This window comes from Nyctibius grandis, chromosome 2, assembly GCF_013368605.1.
Source record: "Nyctibius grandis isolate bNycGra1 chromosome 2, bNycGra1.pri, whole genome shotgun sequence".
NCBI classification, from domain to species: Eukaryota; Metazoa; Chordata; class Aves; order Nyctibiiformes; family Nyctibiidae; genus Nyctibius; species Nyctibius grandis.
In genome coordinates, this window is record NC_090659.1 from 112,431,918 (window position 1) to 112,452,368 (window position 20,451).

The 20,451-nt window shown below is 40.6% G+C and overlaps 1 protein-coding gene across 4 annotated transcripts in view; it reads left to right on the forward strand.

Moving 5' to 3' along the window:
* The first annotated feature begins 4,402 nt into the window (after positions 1–4,402).
* PGR (progesterone receptor) overlaps positions 4,403–20,451 on the forward strand; it is a 40,523-nt gene continuing 24,474 nt past the window's right edge. Inside the window, exons 1-3 of one of the 4 annotated variants that reach the window (XM_068420595.1) lie at positions 4,403–5,048; positions 5,085–5,640; positions 6,920–7,071. In XM_068420595.1, the coding sequence (XP_068276696.1) occupies positions 4,403–5,048; positions 5,085–5,640; positions 6,920–7,071 (1,354 nt within the window). Of the gene's footprint in view, positions 5,641–6,919; positions 7,072–20,451 lie in introns of all 4 variants that reach the window. The other 3 variants (XM_068420604.1, XM_068420613.1, XM_068420587.1) reach the window with 3 other exon arrangements.

The window sequence follows — 20,451 nt, forward strand, 5'->3', positions numbered from 1 at the left end:
GTCTAATTTTTTTTTACAAACATGTTATTTCTGTGACAAGCAAAAGCCTATAAGCCTCTCCTACAGCCTCTCCTTATGCAAGCTGTATTTTTTTTTGACCATGAACTCATAAAATCTTCGAAGCAGATAGTCTCTCTTCCTCTTTGTATATAAAAAGTGAATCACAGTTTTGGTTGTATCATATCCTAAACAATGATAGTACAAAATTGTCAGGCATTAACTGTGAAAAAATAAAACATTATTTTTAACTTCTAAGATCTGATCGCAAAGAGCCTGTGCAGAACAATGTTGAGGTCACTATAAGAAAGGTCTGTATGGACTAAGACAATAATTCAGGGTTTCTAGAGTAATCAATCTGTCCTTTCCCAGATTTAAACATTAAGTCACCAACTTCATGGCACTGTTTATATAGAGCACTCTTGACACACAAATGGGACACTTTAGTCTGAAAAACGGAACTTAGATTTTGTCGACCTTCAGGCCATGCTTCAAGATTATTTTAAGAAAAGGTGGTCATAGAAAAGGTTAGTGATTTTGGTATTTGTAGTGTTTGAGGAGGTTGTGTACTTGTCTTGTTTCTCATACAGCATTCTTTCTTTTTATTTAAACCAACAACATGAGAAATATTTTGAAGGATCTATCAAAACTTTTTGCTGCTTAAAAGTGTACAGTTGAAAGTTTGAATGGTCAAACAAATGCTCAGGAACTACTTAAAAAATTAAATGCAAATCTACAGCACTACAATGAAAGTTCTCAGTACAATTCTATTGCTATTCCTGTTGACATTTTATACAGGAATTGTCCTGCAAAGCAAGACAGATGAGACGTTGTGTTAAGTGCAGCTTTTACTCATCCACAGTTTCTGAATAGAGCAAGGAAACAGACAGAAAAATAATTTGAGCTCTCAAATATTATATTTGGAAGTTCTGGTTGAATTTTAAAAAATGCAATAGTGTCAGTCAAACCCTCCAATGTTTTACTGTTTAGTTCAAAATAGGTCTATTCTTAAGTACAAATCTATTCATACTTTTAGGTTTTTGAAATTTTTATATTCAGTAAAAACTTACCAAATATAAAAAAAGTCATTTTTAGATCTGAATTGAAAATGTCGTTTTCAATTTTAATGGCTTGTAAATGAAAATTAGTTGGGGAAATACCATAAGAAAAACTGGTTTTCTGTCATGGTGATTGCCACAACAACGAAATTAATAAATCAAAATGAATAAATGACAACAACACTAGAATGTCAATAAATTTGATAAGGCATACTTTGAAATGTTCTTATTGAAAAACTTGGGATACCACAGCAATATCAGGGAAAGCATCCAAATGATGTGAGAAACATCTGACAGCAAAAGGAAACGAATGAATTATAGAATCCTAGGATGGTTTTGGTTTGGAAGGGACCATCAAAGGTCATTTAGTCCAACCCCCTGCCATGGGCAGGGACATCTTTCACTAGACCAGGCTGCTCAAACCCCATCCAACCTGACCTTGAACACTTCTAGGGATGGGGCATGAAGGTTATGGACAGAATAATGTGAAGAAAATAGCAAAAGTTTCCAGTGAAAGTTCATAGAAATCGTGTGAAGCCAATGTAAATCAAAGTCCAATAAATGTCCTAATGATAAAGAACCCAAAATTAAACAATGACAATTCAGCATAATTCCTATTACCACTAAAGAACTGAGTATATTTGGTAGATCATAAAAATGAAATTATGAAGGACAACAGAAAACCTGGACAATATTTAACTGGTAACATTTAGACAAATAATGCAAGTACTAAACATTTATATTTCTGGTGAATTTACAGGTATTTTACAGTCACATGGCCTTGTTAGTGTAGAATTTTAGCAGACAAGTCATTAGCAGCAGAGAGTTGGTCTTGTGGAAACTACTCGATGCTGCTTTCCTTTCAGGACCCCCTTATTCCTGCCATCTGCGGTTCTTTACCTGTCCTAGTCCTGAAGCAGTAGTAAGGAGGCAATTCACTGTAAGGGAACAAGTCTTCGGAGCACACTTCTGTAAAGATGCAGGCCATGAATGCTGCATGCATTTGGGGAAGTGGAAATGAGAAAACAAGACAGCGGCAATAAACAGGCATGACAACTAGCTGACTAAGCATGAAAACATCAGGGGAAAACCAAAACGAGCATGGAGATGAACAGTGCTGGAGATAAACTTCTGTCTCTTCTGAGAAAAGGAAGCCTTGGGAGAAGGGAGAAATATTGTAGCATGAAAAACAGAAACTCAGTAGCCAGAGAACCACTTCAAATTTTTTGTGTTAATGTCATGTCATAACAGAACTGGATAGCGCTTTTTGAAAGCATTCTTTTAACATCGGTTCCACTGATAGGTTTTACCAAAACATCTTCAGTTCTTGCTACTTGCTGGTCAAACAGTTCTTTCTCCTGCAATATCAACAGTGTGAGACACTGCTGTTCAAGAAATATTCCTATACACAACAAGGATACTTTGGTGTGTATCATGCTGTTGAATCTCCTGAATGTATATAGAGGTGCCTATGTTAGCTATTATCACAATGCCATAATCCTTTTTAAAAAAAATGAAAAAAATAAAGATTTTCTCCTACTTTGTAAAGGAATAAAAGGTAGACTCCCAAAGCAGTCTATAAGCCAGTAGCATTTTGTTAAGATAAAAAAGTACACACGACATCAAATAAGCTTTATGTGAAGCTGCTGCTTCTATAAACTTGCCTTGTATGATTTCTGATGTTAGCTTTCAGAACACTGAATAATTTCAAAAAGTTCTGTTTTTCTCCCCAAGAAGCTGTCCTTTTCAATCTGAAAATATTTTGAAAGTAAAATAACAAAAAAAACTATTTCATGGTGATCAGTTTTTGAAAAACAATGTCTTTTCTGAAAGCATGTTATACTTACAGAGCATAAACAAGCATGTAACAGCACACATTTCTCTATGAATCAAAAATACACTGTTTCTACTCAAAGTCACGAGGACCACTCCTACACTAATTTATTCTTTGTATCTTTCAACACAAGTTTCTTTTCTGAGACTGCTATATAATGCAAATTATATTAAAGGTTGGGGTTTTTTTCCAATTAATAATTGCCTTATTGAGCTGAATGGGTTCTGCCACAGAGCCAGCATTTTACATAAAATACCAGGCAGCAATTAGCTGGTGACAGCTTCTTGGTCAGAACTAACTTGGGCTGGATTGTAACTTTCTATATGCAGGTTGGCCAGCCAGCCCCGGTAAACCAGGTCCATTTTAAATGTCCTCTCATTCACCCTGACAAAGTAATTAAAGGAAAATATTAGAAGCAAAGAATGCCCCATTTCCCAAACATTTTGTAGAAAAAACGTTTTGCTTTCTTGGTATAGAGGATACTTTGAGGTCCCTGAATGTAATTTAAAGCACTTTACAATGCCTTGGTTTCTTTGCTACTGGAAAATGGATGATGCTGTACCAGGAAAGGAATTGGGCCAGTGCTTATTCCTGAAAAATTACAGTGAACATCTGAAGGGGATGGTGAAAAACAGACAAAAGGAAATCTATACTGTTGTCACTGCAGATAAGTAAAGCTTGTCTTGTCCTCTGCTCTCCAAAACAGCAACCTGTCCAACCTGCTTGTAGCCTGTGCCCAGTCCAGAGTTGCATTCCTCGGGATGGTGAAGCGTGAGGACGGGGCACCTGCACAAGACATGGGGAGAAAGGGATGAGAAGGCAGGGAGAAAGCCAGGCGGCGTGGAGAGGCCAGAAAGGGCAGACCTGAGGCACGGGGAGACGGACGCGAGGGGAGAGGGATGCGGGCACGGCGAGCTACGGGAGGGACGGGCCGGGGCAGGCGGAGCGGAGGAGGAGCCGGTGGAAAAGCTGCTGGGAGAGCCGCGGTGCCCGGGACCGGCTGCCCCAGGAGACAGAGCGGAGCGGCGGGCAGCGGCAAGCGGAGAGCGGGGGGGCCGGCAGGGGCGAGCCCGTGCCTCGCAGCGTCAGCGCAGCCCCCGCTAAGGGCACGGGCTGGCGGCGGGAGGGGCGGGCGAGGGGGCGTGGGGCCGGCGGCCGGCCGCCCGGGGCAGCGGGAAGCAGTTGAGGGAAAAGCGGAGTCGGGGTCAGCGAGCGGCAGCCGGAGCCTTGCGGGGCCCCCGCTCTCCCGCCCGCCGCTCCTCCCGCCTCCTGCACACGCTCCCACCGTTTTCTAGACGGCACCGCCCCCGGCTCCGTTCCACCCCCCTCCCGGCGGCGGGGGCCGGGGCTGAGGCGCCCCCCCGAAGGCAGCGCCATGTGAACGGCTCCCGCGCCGCCGCCTCAGCGGGCACGTCCAGGATGTGAGGAGCCGCCCGGCCGCCTGCACCCAGTCGCCGCCCAGCCACCCCTCGGCCCGGAGGCTCACCGGCGTCCAGCCCTGCCCTGGGCCAGCATGACCGAGGTGAAGGCCAAGGAGCCCCGAGCGCCTCCGCCTGCCAGAGACGGGGCGGTCCTGCTGCAGGGCCAGCCCGGCCGAGACCCCTTCCGCAGGGAAGAGGAGGCCATCGACATCGCCCTGGACCGGCTGCTCTACCCTAAGAGCAGCGACGAGGAGGAGGACGAGGAGGAGGACGAGGAGGAGGAAGAGCCGCGGCAGCAGCAGCAGCCGGGGGAGGAGGAGGACCGGGACTGCCTCTCCTACCGGCCGGGGAGCGGCTCCCTCTCGGACAAGGTCTCCCTCGACACCGTCCTGGACACCTTCCTGGCGCCCGCGGCTCATGCCAGCTCCGCCGTGGCCGCGGCGCCCTGGTCCTTTTTCGGGGCGGAGGCCGCCGAAGCGCCCGACTCTCCGATGAGTCGCGGCCCCTCGCAGAAGGCGGGCGAAGCCGCCCCGGGGGCGCCCGGCCCCTCGCAGCCCCCGCCGCGGCCCGCCCCGCTCTGGCCGGCCGGCGACGCCCTGACCTCCGCTAAAGCGCGGCCGGCGGTGACGGGGAGCGGCGCGGAGGGTCCCGCCGCGGAGGGTCCCGCCGCGGAGGGTCCCGCCGCGGCTCCCAAGGGCGAGGCCCCCGTGCTGGCGGCGCTGCCCGGCGGGGAGCGCGGCTTCGCGGGCGGCGGGGCCCGGCCGGAGGCGGGAGCGGGGGAGCCGGGGCAGGAGTACCTGCACGTGCCGCTGCTGCCGCTCAACTCGGCCTACCTGGCCTCGCGCACGCGGCAGCTGCTGGACGTGGCCGAGTACGAGGGTGGCGGCGGCGCGGGGCCGCGCTCCTCGCCCCCCGCCCCGGACCTGGCGGGCTACGTCTACCCGCCGGCGGAGGCCAAGGAGGGGCACTTCGCCTACGGCAACTTCTCGCCCACTCTGAAGATCAAGGAGGAGGGTCTCGGCCTTCCCACCGCTTACCCAGGCGGCAGGGCCACCCCCGCGGCGGGATCCGCCGACTACCCGCAGCCCCCGCGGGCCGGGCAGGAGCCCTCGCTGGAGTGCGTCCTCTACAAGACGGAGACCGCCCTCCTGGCCGGCGTTTACGGTCCGGCGGCGCCGGCGCCGCCCGACAGCCTGCCCTCCACCTCGGCCGCGCCGCCGGGCCTCTACCCGCCCCTGGGTCTCAACGGGCACCAGCCCCTGGGCTTCCCGACGGCGGTGCTGAAGGAGGGCTTGCCCCAGCTGTGCCCGTCCTACCTCGGCTACGTTCGGTAAGGGCGGGCGGCGGGAGGCGGTGGGCCCTTCCGCGCGCTGCCCTCGCTGAGGGGGCGGGCCGGGGGGTCGCGCAGCTCCGCGGGGAGCGCCGCGCTTTCTGCTGCTAGAGGGCGGCTGTGCCGGGGGGAGAGGGGCTGGCTCTTGGAGGGTACGGAGAGAAAGACGGGCCAAGTTTTACGCGGCGAAGCCCCGTCTGAGTTTTTAGGCGGTACCTGCAGCCGCGTTCCCCTTTTCTGTACGGTTTGTGCATTCCTGGGTGTCTCAGGTCTGCGTGAGACCAGCACGGTGTTAACTTCGCAGCGGGCACCTCTCAGATCTTTTTGTCACGATAACGCTCCGGGAGAGGTTAGGGTTTTATCGCTATGGTGGCTCAGTGCCGTCTGATGTCTGAGCAAGTGACCGGCTCCAGAGAGGGGGAGCAGAGGGTTCTCCGGACTGACCTCGCTGACAGCGAGACAATAGTCATAAATACCTGTATATTCTCCAAAATATTATCCCTGATTTGCAAAAAAAGCCAGTTAATTTCACACACACACAAAAAAGAAAACTGAGGCACTTGTATATTCATTTGTTGTTAGAATGAAGTGGCTTTCTATGATTCCAAGATGCTGTGCATTACTTAGAAATGTATGGAAAAATACATATATACAGTGCTACAGTTTCAACAGAAATCCTTGATTCTTAATGATAAAGTGGGTTGGTCTTTTTCTTTTCTTGGAGAGAAATTCGAAATGACTTTCCACTTTCCTCAATGTGCCCATCATAGTTATTGATGAGAATGCTGCAGCTGAATGGGAAGTGACAAATATTAAAGATTTTTCTAGCTGAGATGACAGTTATTTCCCATTTGAAAGGGGCTTTTGAAATTCAATTTACTTCTATTTGATTCTGTCTCTGTACCATTCTATGTACAGGAAAAAAAAGTTTCAGTCAGTACAGCTTTGTTCACAAGCGTTGTTGATCTGAGGAAGACGAACATTTTAACAAAGAGTTCCTAGACGGTACCTTTTTTAGTTAAAACAGATTAAAATACTACTGTGCTTTTTGCCCACTACTTTTCTGTTTAATGGCTAGGCAGATGTTACAAATGTGCCTTTTACCCTACTAGAGACAAACCCTTAAGCAGAAAGGCAGTCACACTATTTTTTTCTTACCCTTCTGTAGCTTGATTAAAAATTTAAAAAGAAAGTTTCTAGTATAAATCCGATTAATACAGGTAAGTAGTTAATTGTTGCAAAACTGGATCTTTCTCTTAATTCTTTTTTTCTTTTGAAGGCCAGATACAGAAACCAGCCAAAGTTCTCAGTATGGTTTTGAATCACTACCCCAGAAGATTTGTCTCATCTGTGGTGATGAGGCTTCTGGTTGCCACTATGGGGTACTTACCTGTGGAAGTTGTAAAGTCTTCTTTAAAAGGGCAATGGAAGGTACTATATGATGCCATTATTCCCAATTATCTCAAATATATCTTCTTAGGCACTGCTAAGGACATAACTTCTATTTATTGCTGATGTTTAAAAATGTTATCACTTGAGTAATGTTTTTTGTTTTGTCAACTCTAAATATTACAGTGAACACTAACTAAATTCTTTCTTAATTGGTTTTGCTAGTATGATTTCTTTTACTTTCATTATTTGCTATTTATTATTTACTGTTTATCAGTTAATCTTTCCAAGTAGGTAGAGTTTCATAAAAATCTTGTGTGTTACACGATTTGTTTTAAGAAGTGTAAATGCTATTCAAAGGAAGATTTTGTGGGTATGGACTAATGATAGGCAGATAAGAATTTATTTTTGCTTCATTTTGTTTTCGAAGTCATGGAATTTTTCTTGCTTGCAAGATGCAGAATTTGGCTTCCTGAGATTTATGGAAGTATTTCAAGTTTCACTGAACTATTTCAAGTCATAATAATAATAATAACTGGATTTGACTTTTGTTCCAAATAGCCATTAAATTACAAAATCAAGCTGCAGGTTTAATAAATCAGTAGCAATGCCTATGTTTATTTTTTCTTTTTGGATTATATTATATGCCTTGTCCATAAATACCCACTGAGATTTTAAATACGAATACAAGAGCAGATTGCTTTATATAGTTGAACTGACGAAGAGGTGAAACAAATCCTTCTACTTTTTACGTTTTGTCTCCTTTTCTGATTTTTATCTGATCCTGTCAGAACTAGGATCTTCAAATTTCTGTTCCATATACTTAAAAACTGATTGTTACAATGTGTAGGATTCCTTAACAGAAAAAACTGCATCGTGATTTTTCTTGTGATACACAGGTTATTCACCTCTATAGAGTTTGTTGCTCTTCAGATGAAAAGGGAAATAGTGGAAAATTAAAAGCTTAGCAAACTAATATAGTTAGATTTTTTGTTTCTGTGTGCTGTTAATTTCTACTTTAAGCGTATGCTCTTGTTCTTTAACATACTAGGTACTTGCAAAGTGATAACAGTAGACTAGGCAGGCTAGATGAACTTTTGAGCTAGTGCCTCATTTTCTCTAATACATTGAATGGGATTCTTGAGAAAGCCATTGGAAACATACGTGTTACATTGCAAGCAAAACACTTCACTTAGAGGAATACATTTAAGTTTCACCGACTGTGTTAACTGGTCTCTTGGTTTGGCTTCACATTTTTTGCTTTGGTTGTTTTGGTAAATCAGCCACATAGTTTTAAGAGCGAGTGTAGTGTAATTTATGAGTGCCATATTTTAAAGTAAGTTTTATTATTCACTTTTCACCTATACAGTAATATTGTAATTTTTTATTTGAATTTGATTCCATCACTTTTTAATTTAATCTCTCTCCTAAACTAGTATCCGGTTGTTTGTGCAGTAGGTGAACCTGCTCAAAAATGTATCTTATTGCTGTTCAGCCTAAATATTGTAATGGTAAATGTTACGAAGGCATATAAATTGGTAGTAGGAATATCTTAAGGTTGTTTTCACTGATTATTTGATCAAAGTCTGCATTTGCAGAATCTTACCAGATTAAAAGTATAGACATTCAAAGAAATGAGGGCAACACAGTTAGTTACACAAACAAAATGTTTATGTTTTACATAGCAACTTCATAGTTTCCATTTTTAAATATTTCCAAAGACTGAGAGTATGATGAGAAGTGTGTTTGGGTTTTTTAGTAAAAATATTCAAAGAATGGGCTACTACCTCAGACTAGCTGGCTATAAGAAAAAATACAGGTTATGGAGTTTTATGGAGAAGAATGACAGGCATGAGCAGTGTGGGCATGAGTAAGGTGAACAAATACAGTTACCTGTTTTTGTTTAGAAAGTGCAAGTCTACAGAGAGTTCCTTAAAGAGATGAACTACTTATTTTAATGGGAGCATAGCGTATAATTACTGGCATTGAAATAATCCCATTTATGGATAGATACTTGATTTAATTTAGACTTAAAGTACTTTTTTGTTTATTTCTTATCAGAAATAAAGGTGACAAATTACTCTTCTGTAAGAGGAAAGCGAATATTTTTATTGTAAATGCAATAGAAAATAGTGTTTAAAAATTCACAGTGGCAATTGTATAAATTTGAGACATTTTTCTTACGTAAAATGTCCCCCTGCCCATCATTTCTTTGAGTGGGAATGCATTGTTACCTTTTTAAATTTCTAGTACTACTACAGACGTGGGTTTGTTTAAAATACTCATTCATGCAAATAAGGTGTTAAACTTTGTGAGTATGAATTCATGATCAAAATTCTACTTTTCACATACTTCCTATAAAATACTGATCACTATGAGAAGTTAAAACATGATTGGAAATAGAAGGCTTTTGCTGCTTCTTGGATTTTGTATATTTCAAGATCTTTTTCATGTTACAAGGTTTTCAAGTGTTTAGATAACAAGGTACATAATATAGTGGTATTAAATTTTTTAGAAAATGTCTATTTTCAATTTTCATTATTTCTGTAATCTCAGATACATTGGCTGTTTCAAATCTAATAGCCTATGTAATTTTTTTTCACAGAAATTATCCTATTCATATACCATTTATTTTACTCTTCTCTATTGTGTGGAAAACACTGTATTGGTTAAATGCATCCTTTGGGATGAAATGGATCGTTACTTTATCCAGAGAACTCCATTTTTCATCTCTAATCTTTTTGAAATAAAACCAGAGCTTATTTAAAGTAATCAGACTGAAAAATAATCTGAAACTGTATAGGCAAACCTAGAAATGTTTCTATGCTAAGTATGATTTAATCATACATTTGAATACAACTAGCAGATACACATACAGCTTAACATGGGGTCAGAACTGTGTGAAGATCACTAAGATGAAAGTGTAGATTTAGAATTAAATTATTTTAGAATGTTTGTTGGCAATGAATTCTTAAATACGTATGATTTGGTAGATATTTTCTGTCATTTGGATTCTTGGCCGCCCATATGTGCCTATATGCGTAAAGAAAAGGATGGTGTTAATACAATAAGCATATTTTACTACAAGCAGAGTCCTGAAGTGGGTTAACCAAAAATGCAAGTCCTTTTTTGGGGGAAGTCTAGTATAGCAGATAACGAGAAAAGTTAGTGCTGGAAGTGGGGAGGAGAAAATGTAGCTAAGGAACAAAAATACTTATTTTTCTTAGAAACATTTATTTTCATTTAGAGGTTGTACATTTTCCATTTGTCCCTTACAGAGAACTGATTTGCTAGTCTGTTGATTCACTTATTGTACAAATTACAAGGCTTTTTAAAAATGCGTTAAAGATCTCCTTTGGGTATAATGAAAGTAACAAAAGTTACTGTTATTTATATTTGGTTAAGAAACTTGAAAAGACAAAATTGGATTCAGTATGCTGATGGGATAGTGCCATTCCTATCAGTGAGCTGAGAGTGACAGGCAGTTTGGAGTTACCAATAAAAAAAAATTCAGAAATAATATTTAAAATGTTTTCAAATATGTAGAATTACTATATTTGCAAAGTATTTTGCTCTTGATGATCAAGCATTTTTTAAGTGCTACCGATATATCTAGTTCATGTCACAAAAATTAGGTATAATATTTCTAATGGGGCTTTAGGAGAATGAAGATTAAGAAATGGAGTCTTACTGTTTAGCACTACATTGTCAAACTGTCATTAATGGTGTCTTGTAAAGATACCCTAATGTAAAACCATGCAGGGCACCCACAATCAAAATGCTTGTGTGACACCATGGTAAAATTTCCGTCCTGAACAGGAGCTCGGTGTGTAGAGTTTTGGGATTCTGGAGTTAGTGTTGCTAACACGTGGTTTCTTGGTGGCCTGCATTCTTGCCTTTTTGTTCAAAGCATCTCCTTTGCAGTAGTTTTATTAATAAAAATTAAAATTAATTTGAGTAACCTGGTCTAGTGGAAAGGTGTCCCTGCCCATGGCAGGGGGGTTGGAACTAGATGGTCTTTAAGGTCCTTTCCAACCCAAATCATTCTATGATTCTATGAAAATTACCTAAATCCTGAAAAAAATTTCAAGTGCTGTGTTTCCTATCTAAACCCCACTTCTAATTTTTGTTTTCTATTTATATAAAGCATTTGCCTTCCTTTGCACTTTGTTTATATTATTGACATCTAATGAAAAGTACTTGCCTGAACCTGAAGAGTTTGGGGACAACATAAATACATGATATTACAGCAGATGGGTCAGAAACTAACTCTTGGTTTTTTTTAGATACTTGAGACCCTATTACAAAATTGATCTAATGATTATATAGCAGATTGGTCTAGTTTTAATATGCACTTTAAGCTCAGAGTAACAGTGCTGTACTTACAATAGCATCAGGGAACAAGCTCAGCTGTATGTAGTAGCTAACACTTAAGTGACATAAAGTGGGAACTTTTCTGCTCTCTGAGACCTGAATTTGGCAAACTCGACGTGACAGAAAGTAGGGTTTCCACAAGAGTTTTCACTCTCTGTATATGGAGAGGTACTCATGAAGGAAAGTGGAAGAATTAAAGATGGGCTACGTCTACACAGTAAGAAAGCTGACCATGACTTCAAACAAACTTTCTGATAAAGTTTGTCTGACTCGTGTTACGTATAGGCAGTTTTGTGATGACAGTGTGATTTGCTATGTAAGTAGTGAAACACCTATGCATACGGAAAATTGCTGGACTAAACAGTTGTGCTTTTCCATAGCTTAAGAATGTAAAGTGGCACAGCATGCCAAATATTTAAAAAAATGCTCACCACTAATAGAAAACCCTCTTTGAAATGCAATACTATAGAGACCCTTTCGGCTGTGAAATTGATGAATCAGATGTAAAAAGTTCCTGTTTCTCCTCACTCTGCAGGGATTTCAAATTTTTAATCCATCTTTCCAGGCTGGATCTTGGGATGAGAATTTGGTGCAGCGTGTGCTGTAAACCTGATAGTGATGAAAGTTTAATGAAGTAGAAAACATACAAACATATAAAGCATACATAGGGCAAGTTGAGAGATGAAAATGCTTTTCACTTAATATAACATTTAACTTTATTAAAGCTCTTTTATTTATTATGTACAGTAAGCTAAATATATTTCCAAATTCAAATGTACAAAGTTACTTCATTAAGGGTCCTAAAATTCAAAGGGAAAATATCACTTTTGTGAGAACAAAGAATTTGTATCATGAAAAGGGAAAGAAGAAAATCTGTGCTGATACATAATTGTATACCTTCATCATACTTCTGACTTCAGAAGTATTTGTTGTTCAGCCATTCAACAAAGATTAATTTGACGAGTTGATCTGTATGAGGCACAACAACTGAGTGAGCTAAGATTGTATTCGTTCTGGTACTTTGGCTGTTGTGCTGATGCTGGGCATCCTACTGCTCTCGCTGTGACTTATGACTGGTTTCCTGATAGATGTGGCTTAGAACATAATCAGCTGCAGAAACTGCATTACTAAAATTCTTGGCTTAGCTTTATGTAGTATTTTAGAAACAGTATCGAATATTATGTTAAACATATTCTCAGGTGGAATAGAAACTATTTCAGGTGGTGTAAAGCTGCGTGCTTTACAGAGCACCAGCAACCGACTGCTCAGTGTTGCTGGATACTCCCCTGTTCTAAGTTTAGATATGCACAGTGTGAGTAACTTGAGCTGCTTAAGTTCACTTTACAGTGAAGGGAGAGAAATAGGAACTTCTAGGAAGTAATTCACTGACTTATTTTACATATTTACTTGGGATAAAAATAACAGTACTCTAACACTAACTATTTCTTATCACTGATTATAAGGGAGTGTCAGGTGAGGATATACACTGCATTTGATGATATGAATCCCACCCATATCAGCAAGGTAGCTAATACATTTCTGTAGTGTATAAAAGAAACATAATAAGTATATAAAATACTAATTTCATATTATTTATTTTTAAGTATTATATATAAACATAATTATTAAAAATAAGAAATAAATAATACTTTTTAAAGTATTGAAATACTTACAGATTATATAACATAAGTATGTAAAATGTAAGTATTTATAGTCAAACTGTTATCTGCTAAAAATGGATTTAAGTTTGATGGTGTCCATCTCCTTAAGCTGTGTATCTGTTCTACAGAACTGATGGTGTGCTAGTAAGAGGTGGTTCTTTAGAAACTGCTGAATGGAAAGACGCAACAAATGGTCCTTTGTATGTTACAATCTGCCGTTATGTGTCGTGATATATGGCTGCACTTCAGAGGTTTCCTGGTTGTACCTAGTCACAGGTCCTGCATTTTCACAAGTGGCTGTTGCTTAATATCAGTTAACATCTGAGCACATTTCACACAGAATCACAGAATCACAGAATGTTGGGGATTGGAAGGGACCTCGAAAGATCATCTAGTCCAGTCCCCCTGCCGGAGCAGGATTACCTAGACCATATCACACGGGAACGCGTCCAGGCGGGTTTTGAATGTCTCCAGAGAAGGAGACTCCACAACCTCTCTGGGCAGCCTGTTCCAGTGTTCGGTCACCCTCACCGTAAAGAAGTTTTTCCTCATATTTATGCGGAACCTCCTGTGTTCCAGCTTGCACCCATTGCCCCTTGTCCTGTCAAAGGATGTCACTGAGAAGAGCCTGGCTCCATCCTCATGACTCTTGCCCTTTCCATATTTATAAACATTAATGAGGTCACCCCTCAGTCTCCTCTTCTCTAAGCTAAAGAGACCCAGCTCCCTCAGCCTCTCCTCATAAGGGAGATGTTCTACTCCCTTAATCATCTTCGTGGCTCTGCGCTGGACTCTCTCTAGCAGTTCCCTGTCCTTCTTGAACTGAGGGGCCCAGAACTGGACACAATATTCCAGATGCGGCCTCACCAGGGCAGAGTAGAGGGGGAGGAGAACCTCTCTTGACCTGCTAACCACACCCCTTCTAATACAGCCCAGGATGCCATTGGCCTTCTTGGCCACAAGGGCACACTGCTGGCTCATGGTCATCCTGCTGTCCAATAGGACCCCTAGGTCCCTTTCCCCTTCGCTGCTCTCCAACAGCTCTGTCCCCAACTTGTACTGGTACATGGGGTTGTTCTTGCCCAGATGCAGGATTCTACACTTGCCCTTGTTATATTTCATTAAGTTTCTCCCCGCCCAACTCTCCAGCCTGTCCAGGTCCCTCTGAATGGCTGCGCAGCCTTCCGGTGCGTCAGCCACTCCTCCCAGTTTTGTGTCATCAGCGGACTTGCTGACAGTGCACTCTATTCCCTCATCCAAGTCATTAATGAATATATTGAATAGAACTGGTCCCAGTACCGACCCTTGAGGGACTCCGCTAGACACAGGCCTCCAACTGGACTCTGTCCCATTGACCACCACTCTCTGGCTTCTTTCCTTCAGCCAGTTCACAATCCACCTCACTACCCGATCATCCAGACCACACTTCCTCAGTTTAGCTGCGAGGATGCGGTGGGAGACCGTGTCAAACGCTTTACTGAAATCAAGATAGACCACATCCACAGCTTTACCATCATCTATCCACCGGGTTATTTCAACAACCTGGAATCTTTTGTAGTTAAAACGAAGAAAGACTTACGTGCAGGTATTGAGATCTAGGAGAATATTACCCTGTTCTTGTCCAATTGTTATGATACTATCTTCCTGTCATAACTGAATTTGAAGAACTGAATAAGTATGCAAACTGTATGCTGGACACAGTATTCAGTTTGCACAGTACTGAATACTGTGTTCAGTTTTGGGTCTCTCACTACAAGAGAGACATCGAGGTGTTGGAGAGAGTCCAAAGAAGAGCAGCTGAGGGAACTGGGGTTGTTTAGCCTGGAGAAAAGGAGGCTGAGGGGAGAGACCTTATTGCTGTTTACAAGTACCTGAAAGGAGGTTGTAGCAGGGCAGGTGTTAGTCTCTTCTCTCAAGTAACAAGCGATAGAACGAGAGGAAACGGTGTAAAGTTGCACCAGGGGAGGTTTAGATTGGATATCAGGAAAAATTTCTTCATGGAAAGGGTTATCAAGCATGGGAACAGGCTTCCTAGGGAAGTGGTGGAGTCACCGTCCCTGGAGGTATTTAAAAGACGTGTAGATGTGGTGCTTAGGGACATGGTTTAGTGGTTGACTTGGTAGTGTTGGGTTAATGGTTGGATTCGATGATCTTAAAGGTCCTTTCCAACCAAAAAAATTCTGTGATTCCGTGATTCCCTTACCCTCAAAGACAATATTTTATGTGAGATTTGTTGCACCAAGCTGTAGGCATTTACAATGTGGACATCCCTATTTCTGCCAATTACTTTAAACTCGCAGTAGGTATTAAAGAACCAAAATCTAGACATCTACTCAAGATAAATTGCATCCTAAAGTGCCTGTTTTTCTCTCTTGCCCAAGAAGGGAGTGTATGCTACTTGTTTTGCTGGATGTCCACACTTCAGAACCTAGTTAGTGAAATAAATCCCCTCTTTGTCATAGAATCATAGAATGGTTTGGGTTGGAAGGGACCTTAAAGATCATCTAGTTCCCACCCCCCTGCCATGGGCAGGGACACCTTCCACTAGACCAGGTTGCTTATGGTTTTTTTATCAGTTTGTTGTCTAGTGGGTGTTTTGATCAACAGACAGCAATATCTGGTTTTTGCGCGCTGCCTTTTTCTGCTGCTAATGTTTCTGTTTTTTCTACCTTTATTACTCTTAGAGTGAGTGAGTGACCCTGTCCCATCAGTTCAGTTGTAGGACAAGTCAAAGAATAAGAGGAAAATATGTATGAAAAAACATATTGGCAATGTGCTGTAATACTTTCACTAAAATCATAATGATGGGATGACTGAAATACAAATAATCCTTCTTATATTGGTAGAATACAACAAGAAGAACAAATGGTACTTTAATGATGTATTCCTCTAAAATAGTTGGAGTGCTTTTAAAGTAGGTTTTGTGTTCAAATCCCATGTTCTATATTTATAAGAAATAGACCACTTACTGACAAAAAAGCTGACAGTACCATCAATTTACATATTTATAGCACTGATATAGTTAATTATTTTAAAAATGGTGACCAAGGAGCATCTGTGACACAGAGCCATAAAATCAACTGGAAATATGGACTTGTAGAAGCCAGTATCTTCTTCTGAAAGGTATTAGCTGTGGAAAATTTTTACTGTAATCAGTTACTGTATTTAGACTCAAAGACTTTATGCCTTTCAAGATGTTGCAGTGGTAAACAATCTAAGTAAACCAACTTAAAATCAGTATGAAATAGTAATCGTGATCTTGCAGTTCATGACAGTTTGTGTGAAATAGGGCTTAATTTTGCTTCATTTTGTTTTTCTGTGTTTTTTGGTTTTTTTTTTTTTTCTTGGACAGGGGAATTAAAAAGATTAAGAACCAGGATTGTAACTTTTAGGTCTGTCCAGAAAAGAATGAAAACAGGATAGCTACATTTAATTGTTCTGTTTTGTAGATATCATAAAAACAATGTGCTCAGGTTGCTGTCTGGAGAAGTGATTTGGAAGGAAAAAGACAATGGTGTTACAGGATTCACAGCAAAAGGCAGGAAGATTTTGAGATCAGGATACAAGAGAAGGAAAGAGTCAGTCAAGGATGTTGCAAACATTGGAAGTGGTTTGTTGAAGAGAAGGAAAGCAGTGCAAGATATATGGTGGTTTGAAAATGCTGCTTCCCTTCTAGAGGAACCAATTTTGTTTGGTCCAATTAACAAAAAACCCTGACAGAGGACTGTAAGATTACATGCTTAAAACCAGCAGACAACGGAGTGGAAGAATACCAAAAGTTTGTTGTAAGTAGAGTTACGTGAAAAATTGCTTGCAAATCTGTTCACCAAAGCAAAATACACTATAAAAAATACTAGATTTGACTTAGGAATTAATTATTTTATGGTTTTACATTCTTTTTGAACAAACCAGTTTTACTCAACCCTTTTTTCATCACAGGTAATTAAGGTAAAGGAATGAAAGACTAGCTTCACAAAGATGAAGGAGTTACTAGTACCTGTTATAATCACAAACCCCATCGCTGAGCACGTAGACAAGGCAATCACCCAGGATAGGAGAGCTGTGTTCATCATCTTCAGTGCCTGAAGGGAGTCAGGCACACCTTTCTCTCCTTGTAACCCTGATCACCAGGCTGTTGGATGACTTGGGATGCCATCATTCTTTATTGTTTTCACTTTGAACTATATTATTATGAAGAAAGGAATTCCACATTATTTCAGCTAGAAGAAGATTCCAGGATGGAACATATTCCTAAATTACTGTGCTGTCTGCTTTTTGTCCTCTTTGGTCCATTGAATCCTAAATTCTTTGCTGGGAAGCAGATTTCCATCAATAGGTTTTTATGCGGGTATATACTACAGAGTAGTGGTCAGGACACCTGCTTAAGAGTTGGGAAATGAGAATTTTATTTCAATGGGCACAGAGGGAAATTGAAAGCAAGTCCCCCATTAACTACTGGGCTTTGTATGAAAAGATTATGCATGGTAAGGTCAGTGGGGGATGTGTTTTTTTGTTGAGTGATTAGAGTCTTAAGACTCACTTCAGGGCCTTTTTTATTTTTTAGAGAAAATGTTAGAACAGAGATGGAATTCGTATTAAATAGTTAAAAAACATATACACAAAGGGCATATTTTCAGTATTACAAACTGTGTAGTATTGATTCCTAGTTCTCCAAGACCGAAGCTCATAAACCCACAGGGAGAGGCAAATTCAACCCACATTTGCTGTTTTGCACATTGAAACTGTAAATAGAAGAGTGGTTGATTTAGATCAGAGCAAAGGTCAAATTAGCTGTATTTCCCATTTCTGGTGATGAACTAGGCTAGACTGTTTGCCTAGTTACGGAGAACCTGACTATCAGAGCAAGTACAGAGTAATCCTTACCCTAGTATATTGTCTTAGCTTCCAGAAGCCAAAGTTTTACTCAAAAGCTACGTCTGCACCATTATGTTTAGTGTAGATATACAGGTGAACCTATTTTCCATTTTGTTTATTTTGAAACGATGTTTATTATTGGCTTCCACAAGAACTCCTGACAAGGAGTTCCAAATTTAGCTATGTTAAAAGAGTAGTTCCTTTGGTTATTTAAACCTCTTGATTTAATTGGTACTTTTGAAAAATATTCTAAGAGGTAAAGCATATTGGTAGTAAATTATTGAGCAAAACATGGAGGCTAGCTCTCAGGAAACAAAAAGCTGACATTGGGAGACATTTAGCAATAAAATAACTTATAAAGAGATGCAATAGATATCTGCAGTTCTTAGACAGAAATCTGAAACTAGACTAAATAAAACACTGTGATATGTTTTACAAAGAACAGTCCTCCAGCGGTGGGGATAGGATGATTTTAGAAGAAAGTATTGCCAGTCAAGAATGATACAGGGAGGCAGAATCATATACAGGAGAGGCAAAAAAGATTTGAAAAAGTACTTTTTTTTTCAGCCAGGAGGAACTGAGAGTTTGCAAACAAGTGCTTTGCTTTTGTGCAGGGTGGCAGCAGTTCTGCACAGATGCACTTACACAAGTAAGTGATGGCTTGCATCTGATACCCCTGGGTCAGATAAAGCCTTATGTTTTCCATATTTTTCACATCTGCAAAATCTCTGCAACTTAGTTTACTTGAGTGATTTTAAGTGACTTAACAGCATGTCAGAGAGCTAAGTTAATAGTGCAGTTTTTAAAGACACTGTGTGTGCTACTTTCAGCAGTATTTGGATTAAAATTTCTCAGTGCTAGAGTATGATCTGTGCAGCTTTACTGACAGCAAAACCTGTGATCGTATTTGTGCGGGTGGACTATTGACATTTTGACCACTTTCTGATATAAACCTGCCACTATAGCAGTAGTCATTACAGTACTTAAAATTGTGTTTGCCAGTTTGCATAGGAGCTCCACCTTTACTAACACGAATGGACTTTGATGGAGATGAAGAAAAATGCTGTCCTACAAGAATCTGGAACATATGAGTAACAGATGAAATTGTCTCTGTATTTTCTCCATATTCTCAATCAAATCTAGGTCACAAGCTGATATGTTCTTATGTTGAAGAGAGAGCTACAATGTGCACTTTCAAAAAGAGGTGAAAAGTAAACATGTATAGGAAACTTAACATTGGGTGAAGATTTCCAAGAAAGTGGCAGTTGCCAGAAAGTTGCCAGGTTCATATTTTTGTAAGAAACACAAGTATCAGTCTTTACTGTCTGACCTGTGCTCTAGTGATTAGACTACTGCCCTGTTTTTTTCTGGGCTTTTTCCTGGTTATAATGACAGTAGTCATATAAAAGATACTGAATGACAAGCTACCAATCGAACAGGAATTTTATCTTGACAGGGGACTTTGGATACTTTGTTAGTACATGCATTTCGTGTAACTGCAATGCTCACATATTTAAGCCGATCAGTTGAAATATAGATGATCCTAAAGACTGATATACAGTAAATATATTTCCAAATAAATGTTTTATCATCCCATGAAAACATTCCAAAAAGCTTCATCTAACTAAATATTTTCCCATAATTTTGAAATTAACCAAATATGTGGCACATTTTCCATTTCTTGCACAATCTGTGCTTCAGATGATTGCTGCCACTTAAATATTAATGGCAAGGAAGTAGCAGTTTCTCAGAACCCAGCTCTGTACAATGGTAGAAACGGTTTCAGGTGAGAACATTGACTCAGATTTATCTATAGATATGAGATCCAGTCAGATGACTGAGATAATAAAAAAATCCTTGACAGATGAGACTATGAAAAATACTATATAGTTGAACCTTATGTTCAGTTATCCAAATCCTTATCCAAATCCTTATCCAAATAAGTAGTAGCTGAATCAGAATGAATGGAAGACACTTTGGGATGGGAGGTGTTGGGGAGAGACTGGATAGAGGCGAGCGGAGTGGAAAACTCACATGAAGGTGTAATTCAGACTCAGGATATGACTCGCTTTTTTATAGTCTTGAAAACAAGGAAGTGGTTGATAGTAAGAATCAAGAAGTGCCTGAGATTTTATCACCATAATCTCATGGGAGGGTTGGGTTGGCAGAGTTTTGGCTTTTCTTCTTTTTTTTTATGCTAGTATCATGGAGGCTTTATGGAAGAAATAAACTAGATGAAGACATAAGAAAGATTAGGTCATTATTAGATTTTTTAATACAATTTATGAAATAAATAGAAAAGAAATAGTATTCACTTTTTGAAGATTAAAGCAAATTCTTACTGTGCCTAAATTCCAATAACAGACTTCATTTCTTCCATAGTATGCACTGGACAGAGAGATTACTTAATCCTGTCTAATCTTAAGCTCTAGAACATATGAACATTGAAGAGTAGTTTTCATAATTGTGATTAATTTACAGTTTATTTTGCAAATGTGAAAAGTTTTGTTCA